The 26,077-nt window shown below is 41.2% G+C and overlaps 1 protein-coding gene across 4 annotated transcripts in view; it reads left to right on the top strand.

Moving 5' to 3' along the window:
* LOC141014184 (matrix metalloproteinase-16-like) overlaps positions 1 to 26,077 on the top strand; it is a 77,144-nt gene that overhangs the window by 4,854 nt on the left and 46,213 nt on the right. For 2 of the 4 annotated variants that reach the window (XM_073487869.1, XM_073487871.1), the window contains exons 2-5: positions 14,066 to 14,214; positions 15,323 to 15,337; positions 15,599 to 15,721; positions 22,155 to 22,459. In XM_073487869.1, coding sequence (XP_073343970.1) covers positions 14,066 to 14,214; positions 15,323 to 15,337; positions 15,599 to 15,721; positions 22,155 to 22,459 — 592 coding nt within the window. The remainder of the gene's footprint in view (positions 1 to 14,065; positions 14,215 to 15,322; positions 15,338 to 15,598; positions 15,722 to 22,154; positions 22,460 to 26,077) is intronic. The other 2 variants (XM_073487872.1, XM_073487870.1) reach the window with 1 other exon arrangement.

Below are 26,077 nucleotides of genomic sequence, written 5' to 3'. Positions count from 1 at the left end.
TATTTTGACTCATGGCTGATTTTTCTCACCACAGTAGCTTTCTCTAGGAACACAACAACAACAACAACAACAACGAGGAAGCACCAAAGCCTCATGAGCATCACACTGCCTTGGTTACACTCTGCGTTTCACATAGAGGCATCAGGTGCAGCGCTCCGCTCTGAGTCACATTAAGTGTTTGAATCATGCCACTGTGCTCACCAGAGACTAAGCAAAGTTGCGTAGTCAAAGGTAATCTGCTGTACAACAAAGCGAGCGCAAAGTTGCTCCAGTGTACTCCCATCTGTTAACACATCCTGTCTCAGATGGATGAATGAATTAATGAAAGCTGGTTCAGACAGACTCCGCTGACAGTCTACTGTAATTATTAACTCCACCAAGGATTTGATCTGTTCCCTCTGTTTGTCTGTCAGTCAGTCAGTCTGTGAGGTATCTGAATAATCAATGATCAGTTTTCCATGAAATGTGGTGGTCAGACCTTGTGTCATGAAACAATTGATTAGATTTTGGTCATGATCCAGAAGTGGAAACTCAAACATTAGTCAGTCATTGACTTTTAGCCACAACTATGAAACGAATACAGATAGAGACTTTTGATTACTAGGTATGAAAGATGCCAAAATCGATCAATGTAGGAATAGAAATGTGTCTTTGGGTGTAACAGTTCTTTGCTGCTTTTTTTGCTGTTATGGATTAAAAAGCTGTACCCCGAGATTTAATTGTAATTTGTCTGCTTGCAATAATGGTATTTCCCTCAAAATGATTAATTTGTTGACTGAGTTTTTTCTTTTTCAATTGTGATATTATTAAAATCAATTATATTGTGTCTTGCTTTGTCGCAGAGAGTTGGATGAGAAGAGAGATACAGCTCTCATGTCTAATGGTGCCCCATTAGCTTAGCTTAGCATAAAGACGAGGGAAATTCAGCTTTAGAGGTGCTGGTAGGCATGTTATTACCCTTTGACAGAGCCAGGCTAGCTGTTTTCCCCCGTTTCTGGTCTTCATGATAAGCTATGCTCATTATCTCTTGGTTCAAGCTTTAGATCTAATGTACAGACATTAGAGTGAGTGAGATTGGCAAGCTGTTTAATTCACATTCTAACGAAAAGGGGGCAGCATATCACCAGAGTAACCGCTAACTGTAGCTGCTGTTAGTTAGTTAGTTAGTTAGTTAGTTAGTTAGCTCGGTTAGCCGTACATCTAGCGGTCCAGGCTGGGAGCTCAGAGCACCAGGAGAGTGTTGTTTTTTACACCGCTAAAACACCGGACAGGTCGAGCTAGCTGGTTAGCATGCTAACGTCATTAGATATCTGTGCAACACAAGTCAAAATTGCTATTTTTTCCACATTCTGTTGATAATTTTCATTAATTTCTAAATGTTTTTAACTAAAAATCTTACATATTGTACATTTCTAATGACTAAACAAAATATTAAAAGTAAATTACAAGTATGTGATGTAATGCACAGCAAGAGCAAAGTTCATTGAATTAAACATCAGTTTGTTGTTTTATAGAGTACATTATCTCCCATATGATGATGTACTGCATCACCCAGCCCTGCTGCAAAACTATGAGTCACATACCACTGTAACCACTGTAGCTGTTTTCAGCACTATGCTAATGTAGAGCTCACTCCTGTGCAATGCAAACTACTTAGTTCTGTTGTCACTATGTGGAGAGATTCATTCCTGTCACAGCTCATGTTACCAGTTGGCATGCTCAGCCTCTGAGTGGCATCTGAGTAATGGGAAGCAACTGGTGTGAGTGTGAATGTGTGTCTGAGTGTAAGCAGTTGTAGCTTCTTTGGTTCTGTCTTCTTAGTGTTTGTTGCCAGTCACACTTACATGGGACAGTGGCTGCTCTCGGTAGGTAGCCACAGTCCTGCTGATGACAAAGACAAAGACTGAAAGATTTACTCTGCTGGACTGAACTGAGGCTTAAATATAACTGAATGCAATTCAAAACAGTCTGAAAGATCTTATTTGCTATTTTTGGTGATAAGCGTTCACTGGCATGGTGTTTTTGTGCTGCGTTTCCCAGAAATCACTTGGCAGTCACACCAATGTCCATGGTACTTTGGTATGTTTTGACTTGAAATTTCTCTTAGTGAGGCTTAAATGTTCCTTCACTTTCCTGTGCCATGGTGGTTATCAGCACTTAACTACTTAACTACACAATTGTTTGAAATAGTCACAATTTGAACAAATTTAACAACTAGAACTTTTATTTTCTACAAAGTAGATGTTACATTGTTGCTGATGTTTCCATGCAGCCACATTTTCCTCCTACATACAGTACAGTTTGTATGTATGAGCTTACCTTCTGTGTCTGAGTGCTTGCAGGCCTATTCATGAGTGTATTTATACTTGTGTGCTCTGCCCTCATTTCTCACTGAGCAATCATATGGATTGCAATAGCACAAACACACGCACACATGCACAAACGCACACGCACACACACACTAACACAGTATTCTTGACGTCATTTGGCTTTGATAAGAGAGCAGATTTCAGAGCCACTGGGGTGTCTATGTCAGTCTGTTCACCCAATCCTAGAGAAATACACAACACCTGCACTGACCTAAATGATTCATAATCACACACACTGACACACAAAGACACAAATCTTTCCAAATCTTCCTCCCTGTATGTCAACACGCAGTCTTTCTCTCACTGAAATGTATCTTTGGTCACAGCTTACTGAGCTGTTCAATCTTTAATGTGACTGACAAGTGCAACATTAGATGATGCCAATGGGGCATCACATGTAAGGCTGTCAATTAAGCTGTTGACAGAAGCGCTCAGGGACATGTGTGTGTGTGTGTGTGTGTGTGGGTATTTTTACACTACACAGTTTAGTGAGTCATGTCAACTGTTGCAATCTGTTTCTGCGCACACTAATAGAATCTTATAGCAGCACGTTTGAATATATGATTACGCCTCACCATGAAATGAACATAAGAAGAATATCAATCAGCCGTATGGAGGTTTGGTCTTGATTGAGATTTTTCTGCATCAGCTGATGTCAGATATCATACTCCAGACAATTCTCTTTTTGCCGTTTTCCAACATCTGAAGTCTTCAAATGCTTTGGAAAACCCCCAGAAGATTATCCACCAGAATAGGCACTGTTCTGATCAGTATGTATGATCAGACTGTGACATTTTTGGATGACATTTTTGTGACATTTTGTCCTAATGGGGCCACTGAGATGGTGAACATGGTGTGCATTGAGTGTTTTCTGTATGCGTGTCTGTGTGGGCGCTGGCGGCTAAATATGCAGTAATACACCGTTCAACCTCTGCAGTGATCTCATCGCTTTGGGGTCAGGAGGTGCAGATGATAGTTACAGCATCATCATTTTTGAAATTTAAATTCAAGGAGAGCAGTTAAATTATGTGTGTATGTGTGTGGGTGCATGGTTACTGGTGTGGGCAGGAATGCTGCGGTTGCCTTGGCGACCCTGGCACACTTGCCAGTGGTTCGGCGTGTAACCAATGAATAATTCAGGGCGGTCAGAGGCGGCAGGCTTTCCCATGATGCCGGGATCATGTTCCCACGAGTCACCTGGGCCGAGAGCTCTGGTCGCTCCTGAGTGCTCTGTCCCAGCTCTGTTACTGGAGAGATGGAGACACTTTTTTAACCCCTCCAGCTGCCATCACCCACATGTTTTGTGATACAGTCAGTGTCCACTTTCATGGTATACAGATCTCTGCTTTGCTGAGTAGTGGTGTAATGGAATACAGTTGACCCATGATCTGTTCGTAGTTACATTTGACCGGCTTTATTTATTTATTTATTTATCCGAAAAATTATCGGATCTGAGACTCAAAACCATGATTGGATCCGAACCGTGAGCTTTGTAATCTGTTGCACCGCTGATTTAGAGAAATAGTCAAGTACAAATGTTGGAAAAGTGACATTTGCGACAGGCATGTTTATTGTGACGTGCTTTATTGCCTTTTCTCACCACTGTAACCCCTTAAAATTGAAACAACTTATCTAATACATATTTACATAATTCTTTTAATTAAATGTCAGGGCAGGAAAGATTAAAACATCTTTCTTCTTTTACTGATTTCTTAACTTGGTTCTAATTGGTAGACCTGATATTTGTGGTGTAAAACTTCAAGGTCTTCTCCTGCTGAGTTTCTATCCTTGCAGGGAGCTAATTGTATTCACTCGGCACCCCTGGGTGTAAATCATTCCCTGATTAGATGAGTAGAATGAAAACCTGGAGGGCTCATAGGCAAGTACTGACAGGAAGTTGCCCATAGCAGAGAAACGTGTTGGCATTTAGCAGCCTTCAGGCAGTTTAAAGGCAGCGTCTCTGTCCTGCCAAGTAGCACACCTGTGTCACTTGGTGTTTGTGAGATTCTAGCGAGTAGCATATGGCTCAGAGTAACCACCAGACCTGCTAATTTAAAATGAGACATTATTCTAGAGTTTGTTACCATTCTCAGTTTTTACAAATGGATCTTCTGAATTATGAAAGAATGTATATAGAGATGAGATCCTATAGTGTGCACTCATTGTGAGTCCATTAATGCCAATATGCATCGCTTTGTTACTGCCCAAACTGCCAGACTATAAGTCAGATACTGTGTAGTCATATACGTACAGTACGTTTATATATAAATTGTTAAAAACATGTAGGGACAGTATGTGTACTCAACATGAGTAATACTGTTAAATATATGAGGTACAGTTGTCTCCTCTTTTCCATTCAGCCCATAAACCCTTTCTGAGTAGCTCAGGCTTGTAAACACACACTCTGCTCTCAGTGACGGTGTGTGACAAACCTGCTCTGATCACAGGCATAAATAAAGAGCTTTTATAGACCGGTCTGAGACTAATTACCTCTGATATTGCAGTGTGTATCACAGGACCCAAAGGTGATGCAAAAACTTGGGAAATAACGTGTAATTCCAGGCACTGTCACAGAAATTGATGTATGCAAGGACATGCAGAGGAGCCAGCAGTGTTGAAGTCAAGGCCACCTAAACCATGACCAAGACAAGACCAAGACTTGGAGGTCTTGAGACCAAGTCAAGACCAAGATCAAGGCAGGACAAGACCAAGTCAAGACCAAGACCAGTGCGAGTCCCACAGTGCATAGCACGCTAAAATGTGGAACATGCAAACCATAGGTCTTGAAAGGAAATCCAGACTCTTCTTTGTCTGAGACCGATACGAGGCAGAGTAAAAATGCACTTGATTTCGAGACGAGACCTTCAAAAAGTGGTCTTGAAACCAGACTTGAAACCAAGACCAATTCTCAGTTTTTGTTTCTTTCAGACTCACTTTATGGCAGCACTTCCCAACAAAGGACTAAAAATTGGTGACACTAACAAATATAAGCCATGAACATTTTTCTTCTTGCCACGATCTTTTCAGTCATTTTTTAAGCTGCTTTAATGTCAAAAAGTCCTCCCTCACCATCCATCTAAAACCAAACTTCCACCTCCACAACTCAGCATAAAGAATTAATGCACATGTGATCTGCAGCCACATGCTGTCTGTAACCTGAGGGGACCGAGCTCCTATCAGCTGATCGGTCACAAACGTCAACATCAGCAGCCACTGCACGTTGCCATGCCGACGGGGCTTCCTGAGGCACTTCTCATCCATAATGGAGTGATTCCATCGCCTTACAGGTTGGCCTTTTGATGGCACCCATCGGCTAATTAGCCCGCCTTCTGCTCGTCAGGTAATGGGCCAAGTCGGCTGGTTGGGAGGTGTTCTGGGGACATGAATGCTGCAGGTTCACCCCAGTTCAGCGCATGTGCGAGGCATCTGGATGAGGACAAGGCTTGTGAGTCACTTCAGGACGAAGCCTACTCTTCCACTGGGTAACTCTGCATGTTGCTCCCCTGATGTGCAATGTTGGTAGCAGAGTCTCAGTTTACCTGAGATGACATTGCTTTGCTTCTCTGCTGACAGGTTCTATGTAGCTTTGGCCGTATAAATGCGCTGAAGTGTCCTTTTAGGGGAGATATGAAGGCCATGATTTTAAACCACAAGCAGTTTTTTTTTCATAGTGTGACAAAAGTGAAGATGAAATGCACTCTGTGTGAAGTCTTGTGTAGAGAAGGGAGGTGAGGCCGAGTTCTTCCTGCATCAGAAGCATGAGAGAAATCTACTTCAAAGTGAAGTGAAATCAAGTGTGGACGACCCAAAAATAGGCACTGATGAATTTCAGAAACTTTAGCCTTCATCAGGGCACGCTGCTGGACTTCGTATCTGTGCACTTCAAATCAATCTGAAAACTTGATTTCTGGAGAAGTTGAACCTCATTATTGCACGCCACTCTTTACAGAACAAACACTGTTTTTCTTACTGCACACATTATCCAATTACACACAGGAGACTTATTTTTTTGTTCACAATTGGCTGGTTTGATTCATCTGCATGATGATGTGGGTGAAAGTTTTGGTAAATGCATGAATTGATTGAACAAACACACCAAATTTATCACTGGTTCGTTTGAACATTTTTATCTGATGCCTAAATGTATTTCCCCTCGACATGTTGCCCTATATGACATGTCATCTGATCTGTATCCTTTGTTATTAACAGTCCTTTTGTGTTCTCTTAAACTGATTACGTCCAGTTGTATTTTAAAAGGAATAGTTTAACATTTTGGGAAATACCCATGTCATTTCTTACAGCCGTTTAGCGAGTGAGACCTTCGGCCTGGCTTTGACCAAAGGTTGGATAATATATACCAACTCTAAATCTGATTAATTAGCATGTCATAGTTTATTAATCCTGACAAAAAAACTGGATTAAAATGCAAGTTCAGATTTCACCATTGGTTATTTGCTTGCTCATTGTTTCTAGTCTCTATGCTAAGCCAGGCTGACTTTTTACTAGCTGTAGATTCATATTTAACAGTGTAATCATTCTTATCGCCTAACCCCTTGCAAGAAATGTGATTTATTTTCCGTATATGCACAATTATTTTTCGAATTGCCGTAGGCATTATGTTGTCCTTCTATCCATCCGTCTGTCCTATTCTTCTGAACGTGATATCTAAGAAATGCCCTCAGGGAATTTCTTCAAATTTGACACAAACTTCAACTTCCGTCCCATTCTTGTGGACTCAAGGATGAACTGATTAGGATTTGGTGGTTAAAGGTCACTGTGACCTCGCATTACTACCATTCTCGTGAACGCCATATCTCAACAACACATGGAAGGAAGGTGATTGTCGTTGCATCACGTTTCTCACCGGACATTATTCACTGGAATCATACGTGTCAATATAGTGATTTCACCAAAGACTACATTTACCTTTCATTACATTCCTTTAAAGTCTTCGTTACATAGGCTATGTGTCTGGGCAGACATGGATGTAAACTACAACTTAACTGGTGCGTAAAGACAGACAACCTCGAGGCAGTACATCAAGTTTTGTGTTGGTGTAAGACAGTGTGTCAACTCTAAATGGGCAGGAGCGTAAATCACCGGTGTATCATTTCCTGCTTTGATCCAGAGGAGTAAGCTCGAGATGTGAACATTCATCTTGATATCTCCTCATCAACAATTCATGAAGCTTTTCTCCTCCTGTTATGATCTGATGCTCTGGTCAAAATAATGATGGTGCCTGATAATCGTCCCTCTGATACTTTACCTCTTGCTCTATTTGCAGTAATGTTACTGCGGTAGCCTAGTGAGCCACTTGTCATGCAGCCATGGATGAAGTATGGTTACCATTCTGCATCATTATTATTACATCAACAGGGAGTCCAAATTACAGCTCTATTGAACAGCACCGTCTATTCTTACAAGCTTCCTTGTTATCTGCAGAGAAGACGGGGAGGAATTTCTGTCTTATTGAATAAGGAGGCTGTCGAGCTGGAGCCTCCTGGTCTCTAGACTCCTTACATTGGCTGAACACCGGGACCCATAGATCACGGAGAGAAAGAGCGAATCGATGAGAAATAGAAGAGGGAGGATGAAGAAAGAGATAAGGACTGATAGGAGAGCAAAAGCTAGAGGAAAGGAATGGAGCTTGGTGCTGATTCAGCAAAGCATCTACTCTTAAGATCTACTCTTCCCTCTCTAGGATTAAAGGCAGAAGATGGGTCACTCTCCTGGAAGTAGTGAAAGAGTGGGAGACACAGCTTCAGTCAGCTGTGTTGTACTGTAGGCAGCAGTAAACATCTGTATTGTTGTTGAGCTATTCTTCTATTTGTAAGGCTGTCCAACATCACTGACCCTTTCCTCTTTTATTGAGTTCCCTTCAAGTTTTACCTCTTCCCAAAATAAGTAATGGATTACTATACTAATAAGATTATGTGCATCATAATCTATAAACTCTGTCAAAGTATTACTATATTTTAACCTTGAGGGATAAACATAAAAAAAATCAGCAACTTTTTGATCATGGAAGTTTTCTGTTTGACTGATAGCCTGAGGAAAGACCAGCTCATCACCCATATCAGTCGACAGTAAAAGCAGCTTACTAAGACCCATATTGACGTGTCCTGTTAGGCGGTGACCTCTAGGGATGTAGTTATTATGACGGCACTAAAGTATTAAGTCATGCGAAGAAGTCCACATAGGGTGGAAGTAGACGACAGACCTGGCTCGAAAGAGCACATGACATTTACTCTCAAGGCTGCTGTTCATGTCCAGTGTGAAACCAAAAGTAAACAGTTAGTTATTTTATCTTGCTATTACAGTTAAGTTACACCACGTACATGATGTAACTGAAGTTATATAAGTAACGTAGTTATTTTAACCCGAGCCACAATGTTTTCCTCAACCTAAACAGGTAGTTTTCTTGCCTAAACCTAACCAAACATCTGTATGACAAAGGTCCTGTACATCTGTCACAGCAAAGTTACAGCTAGGGCTTTTGTCTGATATTTTTATGAACTAACTAACTAACCATGTTACTGCTTTGTAAAAAGAAAAATGAATACATGAGGTGGGAGAGGAAACAACGCTGATTATGTCTCACCCGGGAATTCCATTGGATGCATGTGCGTTGTGGAACGGCGCCGGTACGGTTATGCTCCATGCTCCATCGTCCGGCAACACCCACCGGCTGCGTTTTGAGTGCAGCACGGCGCATCACTGCCGGACAGCTGGAGTTGCAAGGCCGAGGAGTTCGCGCGATAATTAAAGAATCACGCGCGACCGCAGTTATACGTATGTGTTATAAACACAACAACACGAAGTGTTCCCAACTGAAGGATTAGAAGAAGTGCTTGGATTTGTCTTGGATTTTGAAAATCATCCGGATGTTATGTTGTTGTTTCGGTGTGTGACTTCCTGTCTGCTCTGTGCTGAATTGCTGCATCTGGCAGAAATAGAAGCCTTGCGTATCTGCTAGTGTCCGGACTGCCGGAGCTGTAACGCAGTAGATGCACAACGCAGCGGAGCCAGTTGAAGTTAAACCACCATTCCAAACCAAAGCCTGTCACCAATGACTATATTTTCATTTTTGGGTGAACTAATCCTTTAATTTGCAAAATGTAGCTAAAGAAGAGGCACAGAGACTTGTTGTCGCTGCCAGTGTACAAAGTTTGACTGAAATCACTGGCTGCTCTTTTCTGCTCTATTCATTTATTGTGCTGTGTGAACCAGTCTGACAGCTACACCCTCCATGTCCTGCCAATCTCCTTCTCTTACGGGATGCTGAGCAAACACACACCTTCCAATATCCTGTCAGTGTCTGAGTGACAGACATATCTCACAACAGCGTCAGCTTTCTCTTTCTCTGCTGCTTCTTTTCTAATGCATCTCTGGATCTGATAGTGGCTGCATTGTCTGGAAGCCCAAACACATCACACAGCCTCAGTTAATGCTTACTGCCAACACCTCTTGAAATACACACTGTCATGTTCTCTCTGCAGCTTCTCATTTACATAATAATGCTGTTGCTCATACTGCAAATACATTTCGTACACACTTTTCTTATGTTCTGAGCAGAGAACATCTTAAATCTGTATACACATTTATGTACATACAACACAGTCAAAGACACGAATGTATAGTTTGCGTTTGTTTTCACCCACATAGACTCATTCAACTTGCTCCCGCTCAATACGCAGTGCCACGTCTAAACTGTGAAACTTTTTCTTTAGTTTTTTTTTGTTGATCCTCCTTCACCCCAAAAACTGCAGGGAATTCACGGGGTCAGTGGTTTTAGGACAGAGCCAAACATGGTTACAATGAAAGACCTCCAATGTCAGAGAGGAGATGCGAGGGAGCTGATTACAGGACATGAAAAGGGAAAGTAGACATTAGGAGGAAAAGCGACGACAGTAGGGAGCGACGGAGAGGAGACGTGGGAAAAGGAAACATGGAGGGAGCAAGTAAAGACCTTCCAGCATGCTGGTTAATGGGATTTGAATAAATTAAGATTCATGATGGCACTATGAAGATGATTGTTAAGCATGCTGGAATCAAGTGTGAATATAATATAATAATATACAACATAATATAATGTAAATGTTGCTTGACCTACAATCTAATTTACAATCATAGAACTGAAGATTTGGATTAAATTATGTTTGTGTGCTCGCCTCTGAGATTTAACACCCTTCTAACATGGCCTTTCAGCTTTGCATGCTGATATTTATGACACTGTTTTATCAGGGGAAAGATCTGAAACTGAGAGAGAAAAAGCCGCTTAAACTAAACTTGGCAGGGTTTAAAAGAGGGTCAATCAGCCATTTGTGCTTTTCAAACCTAAATCATAGTTTTTATGCTTTCAAAACCTCACTTTCATACTTGGATATGAGTGTGTTTGTGTTTGTATGTGGATGTGTGGTATTTCTGTCATGTGATTTTTCATGGCTGAGCTCTCCATCAGTGAATAAGACTTATTTGCAAGTGTTTCATGACATTTCTGTGTCATCGTCCTAAGCATGCACACATGTGACACGTTCAGATTGGGGAGAAGTCATTTTCAGCACCTGGAAATCTCACACGTGCACCTCTCTCTCCTCTGACGTCTATCCAGAGTGTAAAAAACCTGACACACATCATAACGTTATCGCGCACTCGGTGAGCGTGAAAGGGCGTACATAGAAAACGAGATGCAGTGGGGGGGTGGATTCATGAAATAGACCGAGGCACCCAGCAGAGGAAGATGGAAAGTGTAAGCAAATGAGAAAGTCAACAGGTGGAAGAAAGAGTGAAGTATGAGGAGGAAGCCCTGGTGTGCGGGAAGGTGCGAAGAAATGTGAATCATGACACATTCGTAACATTTTGACGTCTGCCACCCTGATGAGAGCTGGGCGGGATAAGTCATTGTGGCAGAGTGTGAATATGTGCATGCACCCACCTGTAGTCCTTGGGGGATCATCTGGGATTTGTCAGTGTGTCAATCAGAGTGCAGATAAACTACAAGGAGCAAGTCAGCCTTAGATACTGTATATTCCTCTCTGTTAATCTCCTTTAATGGAAGCCTGAAAGACTTTTGGAAAAAGTAAAAAAAAAATGAAACAATGTTTGAGTCCTTTGAGTCCTGTTACATCTATTTTGGAGTGCTGATTCGGCCTGGAGAATGAAGCTGCTCGGTTGTCTATGTTTATGTAGTTCATTTTACTTTATATCTGCTGTGATAGAAGATTTGATATGGTGTAGAATGTAGTTATTATAGCATTGAGATATCAGTATAAGGTCCCATGGGGCACACTTGAAGGGACGTGACTTTGCCTCTCTATTAGCTTATTAACTTCCTAGCTAATATTAGCTAGCTAGAGGTTGAATGCTAATGTTAGCTGTTGTCTAACGGACACTAATGGGTTATCAAATATGTTATTTGACCATGAAATATGGCCTGATGTCCCTCCAAATTTTCACTGTCCATTGTCTTTTTAGTCCCTGATCGTAAAATTATAACAATTTGTCAGATTCCCTGTGTTTATATGACTTGTAACCTCAAACTCAGCAGTACGACTTTTAAGATTGCGACATGACTGCATGACTTTCTGCTAGAAATTAAATGTTGCTCTCATTGACTTCCCATCCCCGAGCTCAGTTTAGCTTTTGCTCCAACACAACCTCAAATCATAAATATTGCCAGCTTTCCCTGTTGTAACAGGCCTCTTTGTGTCCCAGTCGGTAGCACTTTTTAAATATCTACAAACAGCCTGAGTTTCTGAAGAGCTCATTGTCACTGCTTGGAGCCTGACACGAGACTCGCTCTGTGTTACAGAAGCTGCAGACTCACATTTGTTCCGTTGTTGAATCATGCTTTGCCTTTTATTGCATTCTCCTCACTACCTCTCACACCATGCTTCCCTTCCCGTTTAGTGAATTAAATTCTCAGTATGTATGCTATCCCGAGCAGCAGGCCTTCCATGATGACTAAAGCAGCTCGACAACATTGTGTACGAGAATAGCGCTCACGTTTCACAGCGCAGTGCTGCTGAATGAAAAATAAAAGAGGTCTGAGGCAAACGTGCAGCCTGAGAGCACTGAGTTCACCAGGTTTTTCCAGTCCAGTGTCTCTGTGTTGTGGTGTTTCCCTCCACTTCAAACAATATTATTAATTTTTTATTGGTTTAATTTTCTTTTTTATTGCGCGGCTTTGTGTTGCTAAATGCAGCAGGAGGAGAATCTGTATAGCATTGTTATGATGAAGACTGAGAGGCTGGGACTCTCCAAATCCCTAAAGCCTCTTCAGTGGGAAAGCCCAGTCGATCCCCCCCGCTACTCCCTGGTCCAAAGATCTGAGCTGCGATTCCCTCTGGCAGGATTTTAAAGGGGCACTGAAAGCTGTATTACACCAAAGCCCTTCCCTGACGAGCCAAATGACGTGATAACAGATGACATTCTGCACTTTAAACTCGCATCTCTCTTTCTACTCATGCCCTTTTCCTTGCTAACATATTATGAATAATGTGCCTTTGGATCTGTTATCTGCTGATCTTTTTCTTACTGTTGTATCTTTAGCTCACGTATAAAACTGCTGCTTTTCTTTGTCTTTTATGACAGTAAACAAAGAGTCTGGGCTTTAGACTGTTTGTTGGACAGAAGAAGCAATTTGAAGATGTTGCTTTCGGCTCTTGGAAATTGTGATGAGCATTTCTCACAATTTTTTGGATGTGCTAAATGATTAATCCTTAAAATAGTTGGCAGATTAATCAATACTGATACTGTTGGTCGTGAGCTGTAGCCATCCGCTTCCAGAGATGGGGACTTCGTGAGCCATTGTGAGTTGGAGTCTAGTCAATTCCAGTCACTGTTTTGATGACTTGACTTGAGATACGATGACTCAAATAACTTCTGTGTTCAGTTTATTTGTTGTAGTCCTTTTTAGTCTGGCTGTCATTATTTCACAGTTTAAAAGTGATGGGGAGGGAGACATTTTTTGAGTGAGAATGAATAAAATATAAAAAATAAAATAAACAAGCTTTTATAGTTATTTATTTTATGTTTGATAACATTTATTTCAATGAATATCAATAATCAGAATACAAATTCAATTCAGTGTCATTCTTTTTGGATAGGTTATATAAACTGGCCAATAATACCATTATGAGACACATACTAATACCTTGTCTTTTCTCTTTGTAAAGACCGGATACTGCAGGTTAGGCCGCAGTCATTTTTTGCGAGGGGTGATTGACTTCGTGCTTAACTTCAACTAAGGACTTGACTTGCCCAAGAAACCATGACTTGGGACTTGCTTGAAAATTGGACCAAATGACTCGAGTCACATGTCTGTTGGTCTCTCAACTTGAAACTCTTTACTAGGGGTGTAACGATCCATTGATTCAGATCGATTCATTGCTTTAAGGATTAATGATCCAATATTATCGATGTGAAGTGAAAACACCCATTAACACCCACCTTTAATTTGACATTTGTTTTGTCTCCTGACAGTTGTGCCAAAGTTTAGACTTTTGTAAAAAAAACAATTCTTGTTGTTGAGCCATGTTTTCTGTGTGTTAGGCCCCTGAATTGAATGGAATCTGTTACGACCCCCTAAAAAAATGACCCATACTTATCGTATCATGATCAAACTGGTGATTTACACTCCTACCCTTTACTGTGATGTCTCACATTTCCCTCTCTCTCCCTGTGTTTGTCCATAGGCATGGCTCCAGAGGTATGGTTACCTCCCATCTGCAGACCCCAGAATGTCAGTGCTGCGTTCTGCTCGAGTCATGCAGTCCGCTATCGCTGCCATGCAGCGCCGCTACGGCCTCAATGTCACAGGGACTCTGGACGGCACCACTATAGAGTGAGTCATACTCTTATAAAAGTATCTTTTAAGGATGCCACAGTACGGGACTTGGAGTTGTGTGCTTTATTCATGATGTGTTTCTTCTTTATAAAAATTTGAAGCGAAGGGAAGTCATGGCCAGTTGCACATGTAGCCTATTTTAGGAGGTAAATGTCAGTGCAAAGAAGAGGCAGTGTTTAATTTAGTAGCGTAGATGTTCATTTCTTGTATTAGCTTACATGGCAATAATATGTTTGGATAAATGAACAAATAATGTGTGATTTTTCAGTCAAATGACATGTGGCAAATTAAATGTTTCCATTTCAGAATTGTTATAATACCAAAAACATCATGCTCCTTCTATATTTTTCTGAAGAGATTGTTGTTTTTTATGCTTGGTAAAAAAAAATGTTGTTACAGTCAGTTATTGTTTTTTATTGTTAAGACTCACAAAGTGGTCTAGACATCTTCACAATGGGGAACAAACGGTCGATGAGTCTGTCATTCATCCCTTGTTTTGCATTCCGAAGGCGAGCAGAGTCATTTCGCAGACACAAAGTTACCCTGACACGGATTAAGTGGGGCATTTTAATTTGATCAAAGGGGCCTTTTACAGAGAGCACACCTCCACCGTCAGATCAAAGGCTGCGAAATGTCAAAGTATTAATACTCAGCGGAAGAACGGGGACGTTTGGTTACTCATCGTACGATCAGTCAAAGCTGAACACCACAGCCACGAGCAGGGGTGGATTGACAAGAAGAGATACATACACATGGATGTAGGGGAGAAAATAAAACACAATCGCTAATATAGCGTGTATGTATTTACTGCTTCATGTTGTTATGTAGCTCAGATTTCAACCCCAGGACCTTAACCAGACATCCTTTTACCTGCAACTCACTAAATGCAGTGCTCACTGACATTTGTCCCCACCAAATACCATCCGTGCTACAAATAGCAATGAGCTCAAATTGGCCACTGAACTGTAACATGGCAATGTGGTGGCCAGCGGTGTGAATGCAGACTAACAGCTGTCCGACCACGGGGCTGAAACAGAGTGAAATGTGATAAGCTAACAGTATGCCTGTGTTTTTTTTCTCTCTCTTCCTCTGCTTCTCTCTGTAGCGATAACACGATAAGGTGAGGCGTCTCTTGTGTGCAATACGTGAATGAATAAGTACTTTTAGACAGGACCTGTGATAAAATGTGTGCATGTACTTTATGTGGAGGTTTTTTTTGTAAGTATCTCATTCATTTCCTGTCAACACTTTGTCCTTTTAGAATTGCTTTTACATACAAATGCAGATTACTACATGTTGTGGTTGTACATCACTTCAGCACAGCAAAATGATCAATGCACCCTCGGTGTTGATTAGTTGTGTCCTCTCTCCTTCGCCATAGGTGGATGAAGAAGCCCAGATGCGGTGTTCCTGACCAGGTAGGCGGTGCAGCCAAGTTCAGCGTCAGGAAACGGCGGTACGCCCTCACAGGACAGAAGTGGCAACACAAACATATCACATACAGGTGGGTAAATTCATCAAGAATATGTTGATCGACTGAAAAAATGAAGACGCTGTAGTTAATCTGACTTTCCTCACTATGACATGCACAGAAAATCTCAGCCACACACACACACTCACACACACACAGCAGCTCTCCCTGTCAAGAGGGCTTTTGTCAAGTTGTGAAGACATCCGGTCAACAAGATTAACCCAGTGTGGGCCCACAGCCACAGAGAAATAACTGATATCTCCACACATGCACACACACGCACACACACAGGCATGTGCACACAGACGGGGCTCCAGGACTTAACCAGTTTCGTTGACCTTTTGATTAAGACACACATTCCTTTCACAGAGACAGAAAAAGAAACGGCCTGCTGTCATTTTTTTCATGCAGTTGCTGCTATTTTCTTACACTCTATATCTTTTTTATTTCTTCAAATTTGGTCAACTTTTGCTAAATGGGTCCCTGTTTGTCCGCTTTTATGCGTAAATATTTCCAAATTCACGCTAATTAAACTAGGTTTACACACCTTAGTGCTCCAAAAACACATCAGTTTTCTCAGACTGCCCTGTATTCCCCACTCTGTCTGAGACGCTCTGTTTTAGCTCTTGTCTCTTTAAGCCCCCCTCCTGAACACCCAGTCTCCTCTGATTGGTCAGCTCACACATGCCTGAGCCAGCACTGCTATCAATAACAGAGGCGCTGTACTAAATCAACTCTTGCGTACCAAACTAGCTGCAAGGCATTACTTATGCAAATGTGTGACTCTGTGACATAGTGTGATGTCATAAAGGGACTACTGACGAGGCGTTTCGGGAGCAGTGTTTTCTGTGGGAGAGATGAGCTTCTGTTGATGCAGACCTTTTTAACTTTTAATGTCTTTTGAAATGCACAAGAACATAAATAAAACACAGAAGGGAAGGAATAAAAAGAACAAGATTAATAGGTCCCCTTTAAACGATTAAGCGATCAGTTGTCTGTTTAATAAATCGTCAAATACTTGGATCGATTAAGCTTAAGGATTTTTTGTGCTGCTGTTTTTGTTTTTAAGGGGAAAAAAAGACAACTCTGTGACTCCAGCTTCTTGAATGTAAATATTTTCATGTTTCTTTACCTCTCTATGACAGTAAACTGAATATCTTTGGGTTCTCGACAAAAAAAGATATTTAAGGACGTCATCTTGGGTTTTGGGAAACACTGATCATCATTTTTCACATTTTAAAGACCAAACAACTAATAAATTCATCAAGAAAATAATCAGCAGATTAATCAGCAATGAAACTAACCATTAGCTGCAGGCCTTAACCCTAGGTCAGCATAGTCTTAAGCCAAACTACACCATTATACACATTACTGACCGTGCTCTCCAACCTGGGGACTTTAGAGGAGCCTGCTTTATCCTCAACAGAACATGTAGCATAAATGGGAAAAGATTGTACATGTAAGAGCCATGCGTGGGCCAGAGACCTCATTACCAATTTTATAATTCACAAGAACATTTTCTAATGTTCAGCCACATGAGTAATAACTTAAAGGACAACATGCTGCGGTTATATAATATTTCTCTGTTGATTTAGTGAGGTCAGTAGCCCAGATTCTGTCATATTTTATACATACTGTATGCTGCCTGCCCGCAGCTTCATGTTTTATGGGATAATCCGTAAGAAGTGGGCTTGTTTTTTATTTTTGCTCTGCCCTAAGGATAAATGTATGAGCAGCATTACATGCTGAATGTAATCTACTGGATCAGTAACCTACAGCTGAAGTAGGACAGTATATCATCGATGGCAGAACGGTTCAGATTCATGCCTGTGCATTTTTCTTTTTAAAAAATGACACTGGGATTGGGTTTGGAGTTCGTTTCATCAGAGCTCGGTTCGTCCGTCACGGCGCAGAGTTGAAAAGAAGAAAATGAGCAGGCAGATGAGGAGTGGAGGAGCGGATAGGTGGAGTTGAGGAGGGAGGAAAGTGAGGCGTGGAGGAGGGTGTTGGAGGAGAAGCAGCTGCAGAGAGAAAGAGATGAGCTGAGAGGAGAGGAGGAAACCCCAGTGGAAAGCAGAGGGTGCTCTCTGACAGATTAGGGTTATGTAATAGGATGGGAGCATTTTGAGAGTGTGTGTGCTCGTGTGTGCATATATGTGTGTGTGTTGTACATGGATGTGTGCCTGGCCTCCAGTCAATAGTCAGATGTGCCTGCAGCTGCTCCTTTTAACTCAAATTGGTGCTATAGAGGTGCCTGGAGAACGTAGCGCATTATATTTCATTGAAAGACATCCTTAATCTTCGTAAAGGTCGTATGTGTCACATCTACATATCATTTATCATGAAAAATTATAAACATCAGCAGGAAAATGTTATCAAAAAGGAATGTCCGTCTGTCTGTGTGTTACTCGTATATCTCCAGAACCGTTCATCCGATGTACTTCACACTTGGCAGGTTGGTTGCCGAGGACCCGGGGAAGTGAAGTGTCGAATTTGGCGCAGTGTTTATTACCAGATGGCCGCTTTGGGTGCTTTGTAACTTTTTCTTGGGTGTGTTATTAGGGGTGTATCATTGAAGTGTGGGCTCCGGGCAAATGTCTGTTTAAGATTAAGTTTTAATTCTAACTTATTTTTTACTTAACACAGGAACACAGGACTGTGCCTCTGCTGGTTTATGTTATAGCCACCAGGTTTAATTATTTCAGATTCGTTTTCTGAGGAATCATGTTTTGTCTGTCATTTTGGCATGGCATTGCCATTGCTCTAAATACTACAATACCCATGAGCCTCAGCCAACATTGGTATGGAGTAGAGGTCAGTCAGAGGCACAAACTGGATTAGTAGCTGATTAAAGCTTTGTTGATACATTTGAATTCACCCACAATAAAACCAGATTTTATTACCATTGTAATCTTTAGCTTCCACTCACCCTTAGTGGTGAAAGTAACAGAATTTTGAGTGAAGTGATTGGATGTTTCTTGCTGGAATACGTCAACCTTGAACTTTAATGCACACAGGCTGGTATCTTCAATGTCTTATCAAAGTAACACAGTTCTTACTCATTCTTACTCTTTTGTACTGGTGATTTAACTGTGAGTTTTACGCTGATCCTAGCTGTAGAAGTGCTGTAGCTGTGAGTCACACAATATTCTCAATAGGTAGCTCTCAACAATTTTATTATAACTGATAGAAATGTCAAAGCTACTTAAATTAGACAGAACTTTACTTGGTTAAATCATCAAACCTCAATTTCATTATCAGCCAAACATATAAAGATACTTTGCTGTCTCACTTTTCTCAGTGTTCTTTAAAGGTCCATCGTGTATGATTGAGGTGGACCTACAAGCAGGAATGGAATATAATATTCATAATTACGTTTTAATTAGTCTATAATCACCTGAAAAATAAGAATCCTGTTTCACGTCCACAAACCAAACGCTGGCTTAAGAGAGGGCCTTTCTTGTTTTTTAGTGTTTTTAGTTGCCACTGTAGGGAAGTGTGAGACGAGGGGTGTTCAGCTAGTTGCAATCTGAACCTCACACCTTGTGTGCATATAATGTGTGTCACATTTTGTAATTGAATCTGTCATTTTTCTGCTGGTAGCCAAAAACTGCAATGTTGTGTTTTTGAATCCAACTTCAGGTCTTTGACTGAAGTCAAGTCAATCTTTGTTCTTAGTCTCTTTAAGCTGAATGCTCCAAAAATAATTTTAAAAAACAACGGTGGCATTTGGAAAGCATAACAAATGCATGGCCGCCCTAGGTGTGTGCTAGTTTCCATGTAGTCACATACAGTACTTGCTGTGGGGAGGCACTAATTAGCTTTGGCATCCCTACTGTTCTTCCTGCATGCAGGTACCATTATAGCACATGAGTTGCATCCGGCGTCATTATCACCTCACAACATGGATTTTAATATTTAAAGTGGCCTGAGAGCAGGTTGGTCTTCTTTTGTTTGTTGCTTTGCACAGTCTCCCTGGAACCATTTCCCGCTTTATCTGTCTTGCCCATAAAAAAAAAAAGACTTGCAAAAAGTGAGATGGGTAATAGAATCAAATAAAACCGTCTTTTTATTCCTCAAGAGGCCGCAGTTGTTGGGAAGGCCTTTCATTGTAACCCCAGACAGAGAAGGAAAAGGACATGTATTCATGAGGAACTTCAATACCTTTTTGTAGACTCTGGATAAGCTGACATGTTTATCACCCTTGTACTCTGCGTATCTCTCTGTTCTACACTTGAAAAGACAAAAGGGCCATTTTGTGTTAACTCCACAAATGGTCTACATCAGGCAGAGACTGTTTGCTCACTCAACAACCAACAATCAGAAACCGCTTCAATGGATGTTCAAGATTGTTTCTGTAACTCAAGAGATCCAAGTATTTATAACTCACACTTGCAGGGCAATTAAGAACAGACTATTTTCCAGCTGTCATTCAGCACAATTTATATCACTTATAACAAATCTAATCACAATCAACAACGAGCCATAAAAAAAGGCACAGCACAGTCTCAAAACATTTGAGTACAAGCTGTCAAATGCAATTTCTAGGTTTATATGGGGATAATATCTGCTCATCTGCCTTCAGTTTAATGTGGCAATAGTAACTCTTTCACGTGCCATATTCAATATTTGTCTCTCAACAATTAAAGCTGCTATATCGAATCAAATCACAATGTGTACTGTATATTTAAAAGCTGTTGCTTGTCGTGTCAGAGAAGTTATAACCAGATTCCTCATAGTTCTACTGAGCGTCTTAGGGTATTTCAGCTCATTGTTTTGATTTTGCGGCCCACAACTTCACTGTTTTGTTTCACACATAGTTCTTGTATATGTATATCCTAAATAAATAAAACAAATAAAATGAAACCAAGAACCAAAACAATTAATTAACCCTTGTCTTTTAAAATGGCATAGGTTCCATTTCTTCATACCTGTGTGTGTGTGTGTACAGGACTCAGGGCTATCAACACAAAAAAAATCCTTAGCTGAAAAGGAAAGTTATGCCAAAATTTGAGAGCGTAATTAAAGCAACACTTTGCTAAAGTGGCAGTCAGCTGTCAGCAAGTCAGTCTTGAAAAAGCAGCTAGAGAAACAGAAGCAGTGTGTGGTTTGGTCTGAGCAATTACAACATTTTAAATGAACATTGCAGGTTATTTAGTAGCACTCTATTTATATTTCATAACCAGGCTTTATGCTTCCCTTTTCACTGAGTTTGAGTCAATAATTAATCTGAGCTCACATGCAATATTAATAATGCTGTATATAAATGTGCCTTGCAGCAGTCTCCCAACTGTGCAGACGAGGATGAGAATAGTCAAAGACAGAAGACGCTCTGATAATATTTATTACTATTATGGAAAATGACAACCTGACAGCCAAACAGAGACGCTATGAAGAACTTACATGAAACACCGAACAAAGAAGAGGAGGTGACAGAGAGTAAGCAAGGAAACAGGTTGGATGTGAGGAGAAAAAAGGGAATTCCTGACACAATATGAAACACCTGTTCTAGAAGACTTGGAAAAAGAAATTGGCACAATGTTGTTTTGCTGCGCACTTTCACATTTCACATTCACATACTGATCTTGGCAACTGAACACAGACCAACAAACTTTTCACCCAATTCTGACACTTCACTAAGGGCGAACGAAGACATAGGTATAGTTTACATCATCCAACTTAGATGCTTATAACGCACAATTACTCTATCTGTCTATCCTGAGAGAGAGGCCAAATTTTAATAGAGCGTGACTGAGATATTTTTGGAGCGAATGAAGTGAGAGAGGTTTTTCTGATTGCCCAAACCAGACTGGGGCTCTCAGCAGGCAGTGGGCTGTTGATAATCCTTAATTAGAAAATAAATTCCAGAGGCAGGAAATTGTCCCGTCCTTTCCACACCTGCAGCAGCTCAAAGCCAGCGGGGGAGGACTCAGCTGTTTTCTCTCACAAATCGCTCCATTTAGCTCTCTGTTGGCGAACACGATGAGCGTGAAATGGCAGCATGCAGGGAAAACAGTGATAGTGACAGATTCTTTTTTGGCATAGTGTGATCATGTAGATTGACATGCAGCAGTGTCCTCCTTTTTAAGTCCTTGTGTTGCTAACTGTTTGACTAAACTAACTGCCTTGTTTTCTATCCCACCATATCTCATGCTTCAGAGGAGTTAGAGGCTATTTACCTTGTCTGATTAGATTCTAATCTGTTATTATTCCTCTGTGTGGACATTCAGCAGAATAAGATACTCTTAGGTGTGTTTGTTTTACCAAACGTTCCGCGAACCCAAGAGTCTTATCAGACCAATTTACAATAGATTTGCTCATCCTGACAGTTGAAGGAGAAATCCTGATTTGAGGCTTGCTGGGGCTCGATGATAAGAGAAAATTATCTGCTTGTGTGAAATGTTTACAAAGGCCTTTAGTGTTTTCCCACTCTAACTTTTCCCTCCTCTATCTCACATCTTTGCAGCATAAAGAACGTGACACCCAAAGTGGGTGCAGAGGAGACCCATGATGCCATTCGGCGAGCCTTTGACGTTTGGCAAAATGTGACGCCCCTGCGCTTTGAGGCTGTGCCCTACAGTGAGCTGGAGAGAACAAAGAAAGACGTGGACATCACCATCATCTTCGCTTCAGGTTTCCATGGTGATAGTTCGCCCTTTGACGGCGAGGGTGGCTTCCTGGCACACGCCTACTTTCCAGGGCCAGGAATAGGAGGCGACACACACTTTGACTCAGATGAGCCCTGGACGCTGGGAAACCCCAACCATGACGGTAAGCATTGATTTGTAGTCATGGGAATGTTGTGATGGCTTTACACGGGATGGTGCAAGAGATGTTAACGAGAATACTGAACTGAGACTGAATTTATATGTAAATGTCAAATATGCACAGGGTTGATATTTAGTGTCCAAGCTCTGACCTTATCAATCCCCATAAAAAGCTCACAGTAGGGAGTGGGGAGTGACAATAAAAACTTACTCACTAAAGGAACATAAGCTGTGTTTCCTCTACAGGACCTTCCCTACAGACTCCATTTCCATTGCAGGGACCAGGGTCTAAATTAAGTTCCAACTTAACTTAGGTGGGGCTCTCAGTGCTAAACATTTCATAATTTATAAAAATCCGTAGTTGCATAAACGTTTGTTGTTTGTTCTTTGTGCTTTGACCAATGATGACTGACTACATCATTGTTGTATTATTGTTTGCACTAATGTCACGTAAAAACAGGCATCCCTTTTTCATATGTCAGCAGATTTGCTTCATCTTCCCTAGTCTTTAGGCTGAGTTGGGAATTCAGACCAGAGCGGGCCGAAGGAACCTTTAAGTTTCTTGAAAAGTAGGTCCTTGGACTAAAAGTTCTGGGTAGTTTGGGCAGAAACATGGCTATAGACAGTTGGATACTGAGGTGGAGGAAGAGGGTTTTTCAAATGCTCTATGAATGGCAGCAGCAGGGAGTGGGGAGTGACAAGAATGACTTACCCACTCAGGGAACATCAACTCAGAGCTTACAGGTGGATACTGAGGAGGAGGCTTTTTTATGAATGCTGTATGAACTGCAGGAGCAGTAACAGATATTGACAGTTGACAGTTACTATATGATCATTCTTACTAATCGTATATCATATTACAAGCATAATATGTCAAAATAATTTAAATGTGAATAGTTTTTTTATGACATGGTGCATCAATTAGAATAGAACCCAATGGATAGTTTGTTTAATGCATTTGTTGCCGTGAATTGCTTTTCAAACTGACTGCATACTGAACTAGACTGTCCTTTTTAAATAAATGGTTCAGTTACAGAATCATAGTTTTGATCATGATCAGATATTTTTTGTAATGATGTTTTCTGTGTTTACAGTATATCTGCTTTCACAAAACCATAGATTTTGTTGCTCCTCCAGCAAGTCTAATGTATTGCAGTGTAATGCCTGCTGGATATTGGTTTTGCTGGTCCGTGTGTTGTACATTTCTACTCTGTACTGGTGCGATTTAATTCCAATCTGTTGAGGCTAGCTCGCTCATCTTGCATGAGTATGACCTTGAGCTCTTGCAATAACTGAGTACTCGCCCTCAGAGCTTTACAGCTTGCCAGGCTGTATGTAAACTCGGTCTGTCTGTCATGCTATAGTGTGGGTTGCATGTTGAACAGCTGTGTTGCCGTTTAGTATTGTGTTGTGGTCCAACAGATGCGTGGCATCAGTGGCAGCCAGCAGACCTCTGAACCCGGTGCAGGCTTCAGTGTGGTGATGAATGGACCTCGGAAGAGAGTTGATGGAGAGGAAAGAATAGAAGAAAGAAAAAAAATATAGTAAAAGACACGTAATATAAATAAAGTCAACTAGAGCAAAGAAAATCCAAGCAAGTGTTGAAAGTGAAGTGGATTCTTGGTTGATATTCGTGACCATATGTATGTCGCAGCAGGGCGAATTTGTCTCTCAGATTCTGATAGATTGATGTTTGAGCTTTCTTCCTCGGATCCCTCATTAAATCTAAGGGGCAAACCTGCCCCGTGGTCCACTGAGATGACTCATGACTCAGTCACACTGAGTCAGGAGTCAAAACAATGACAGGGATGACTGAGCGAGAGACAAGGAGACGCTCTTAAGAAATAAGCCCACGAATGAGAGGGGGAAAAAGAGGAGTCACTAGAAGGAAGGCAGCGGAGATAACGGAGAGAGGAAGAGAAGATAAGAGAGAATGGCAGAGCATCTCTAGACAAATATTGGAGGTTCAAGAGCTCACAAGAGAGAGAGACGAAGAGTGAGAAAGCAGCGTAGCGAGAAGTAAAGAAAACATTTGAAGAGGAAAGGGGAGAGAGGAGAGCAGAGGAGATGAGTGGGAGCTGTTAAGCACTACGTGTCGGAAATAGAAGTGAAGAACTTGCTGTCGACGACTGAATTTTAAGTAGAAGCAGAGGGGCTTTTGTAGGCTTAGATAATATGTTATGAATGGCTATATATAAGAGAGTGCGTAGTTTGAATCGAATCGCTCCTTCTAGTTGAATAACACAATGGAAGTGACAACAATAACCTCAAACTATTTATTGACCACCTGATCCACTCCATTCAAACATGTTTAAACATGTGCAGGTGACGATGGAGTCTCAGCCTCGCACACACATTCACACAGAGTGTTGTCTTCCCTGCCTTGGAGGACGAAGAAGCAGCTGTCATTGAAGGCAATGATTCACTCCCTTCAACACTCAGACACACACTGTCTCTCTACCCCTCAATGCAATATTAATACAACCCTGCTGCGGCCCACACTTCTGTGAAAACATCCCATAATGCATGCAGTTCTATTACGCACTCTCCAGCTGGCTTTCTTGCCAAATATGAACATGCACTGGCTGAATCCTGACTGCTCGCCGTGGCGGGGGGTGCTCTTATTCCTTCACAGTGACTAGTGTTACACTGAGATGGATCGCTGAAGGCTCGTACAGCTTCAAGCTGCTTACAGCCTGTATTTTGTGCTGAGATGTTGAATATCTTCAAATTTTTACAATACTTATGCCAAAAAATACTACAAATATCTGGTACTCTGTATTCCAGCCAGATTTTTTTTGTTATTTCTGTCTTGGCACAATCGCAGCAGTTCCGAGTGAGTGCGTCGATTTTGGCAGGCGAAAACCAAAAGAAACTGTAAGATAATAGTGCTGCAAGTATTACTAATGTTACTACTACTAATTAAACACAGTCACCTGGTGTATTTATCAGCGTAATGTGCCATGACACAATCTCTTGTGATGTGATATCAACTCTCTGGCTGCAGTATTTCAGAGTCAGCGAGGCTTTTAGGCGAACGCGTTTAATCTCTTTGCCAGCATGTATCTCTGGCATTGAGAAGAGTTGTGTGTGTGTGTGTGTGTGTGTGTGTGTGTGTGCATTCATTTTGGTACACTTTGGTACACACTGTCTAAACCTAGCTGTCAATAAAAACTGAAAGCTTAATGCAATAGAAAAATACATCATAGGTTTGATTCCTGCATTTAAAGGGGAAATATGTAAGATTTGGCCAGTAAATTAATATTAACAACAGGTTGTGAAGAACCATTAGTGTTGATGTTATGTTGACGACGACTTTTTATTGTGTTGCGCAGATGTTGAAGTTAGCATGCTAACCAGCTAGTCCTGTTCCTTCCTGTCTAGTAATACAGCCGTGTTATTGGCTAACATTCGTTCTGAATAGTTCCATCGATGGTCTCGACAAAAGCCGAGCAGATGACTGCTAAAATGCCATAGCATAGCAGGGCTAGAGATTAAGGCCATCGGTCGCCTAGCCAGGGATGATAGCCAAAAGATCCTTGGCTAACTGTGCTACTTGCCAATGACAACTAGTCGCTATAGCGAAAGATGGCTACCGCATAGAGTATAGTATATTTTTGAA

This window comes from Pagrus major, chromosome 19, assembly GCF_040436345.1.
Source record: "Pagrus major chromosome 19, Pma_NU_1.0".
Taxonomy (NCBI): Eukaryota; Metazoa; Chordata; class Actinopteri; order Spariformes; family Sparidae; genus Pagrus; species Pagrus major.
The sequence above is the reverse complement of the archived record's forward strand: the minus strand, read 5'-3'. Positions and strand labels throughout refer to the sequence as shown.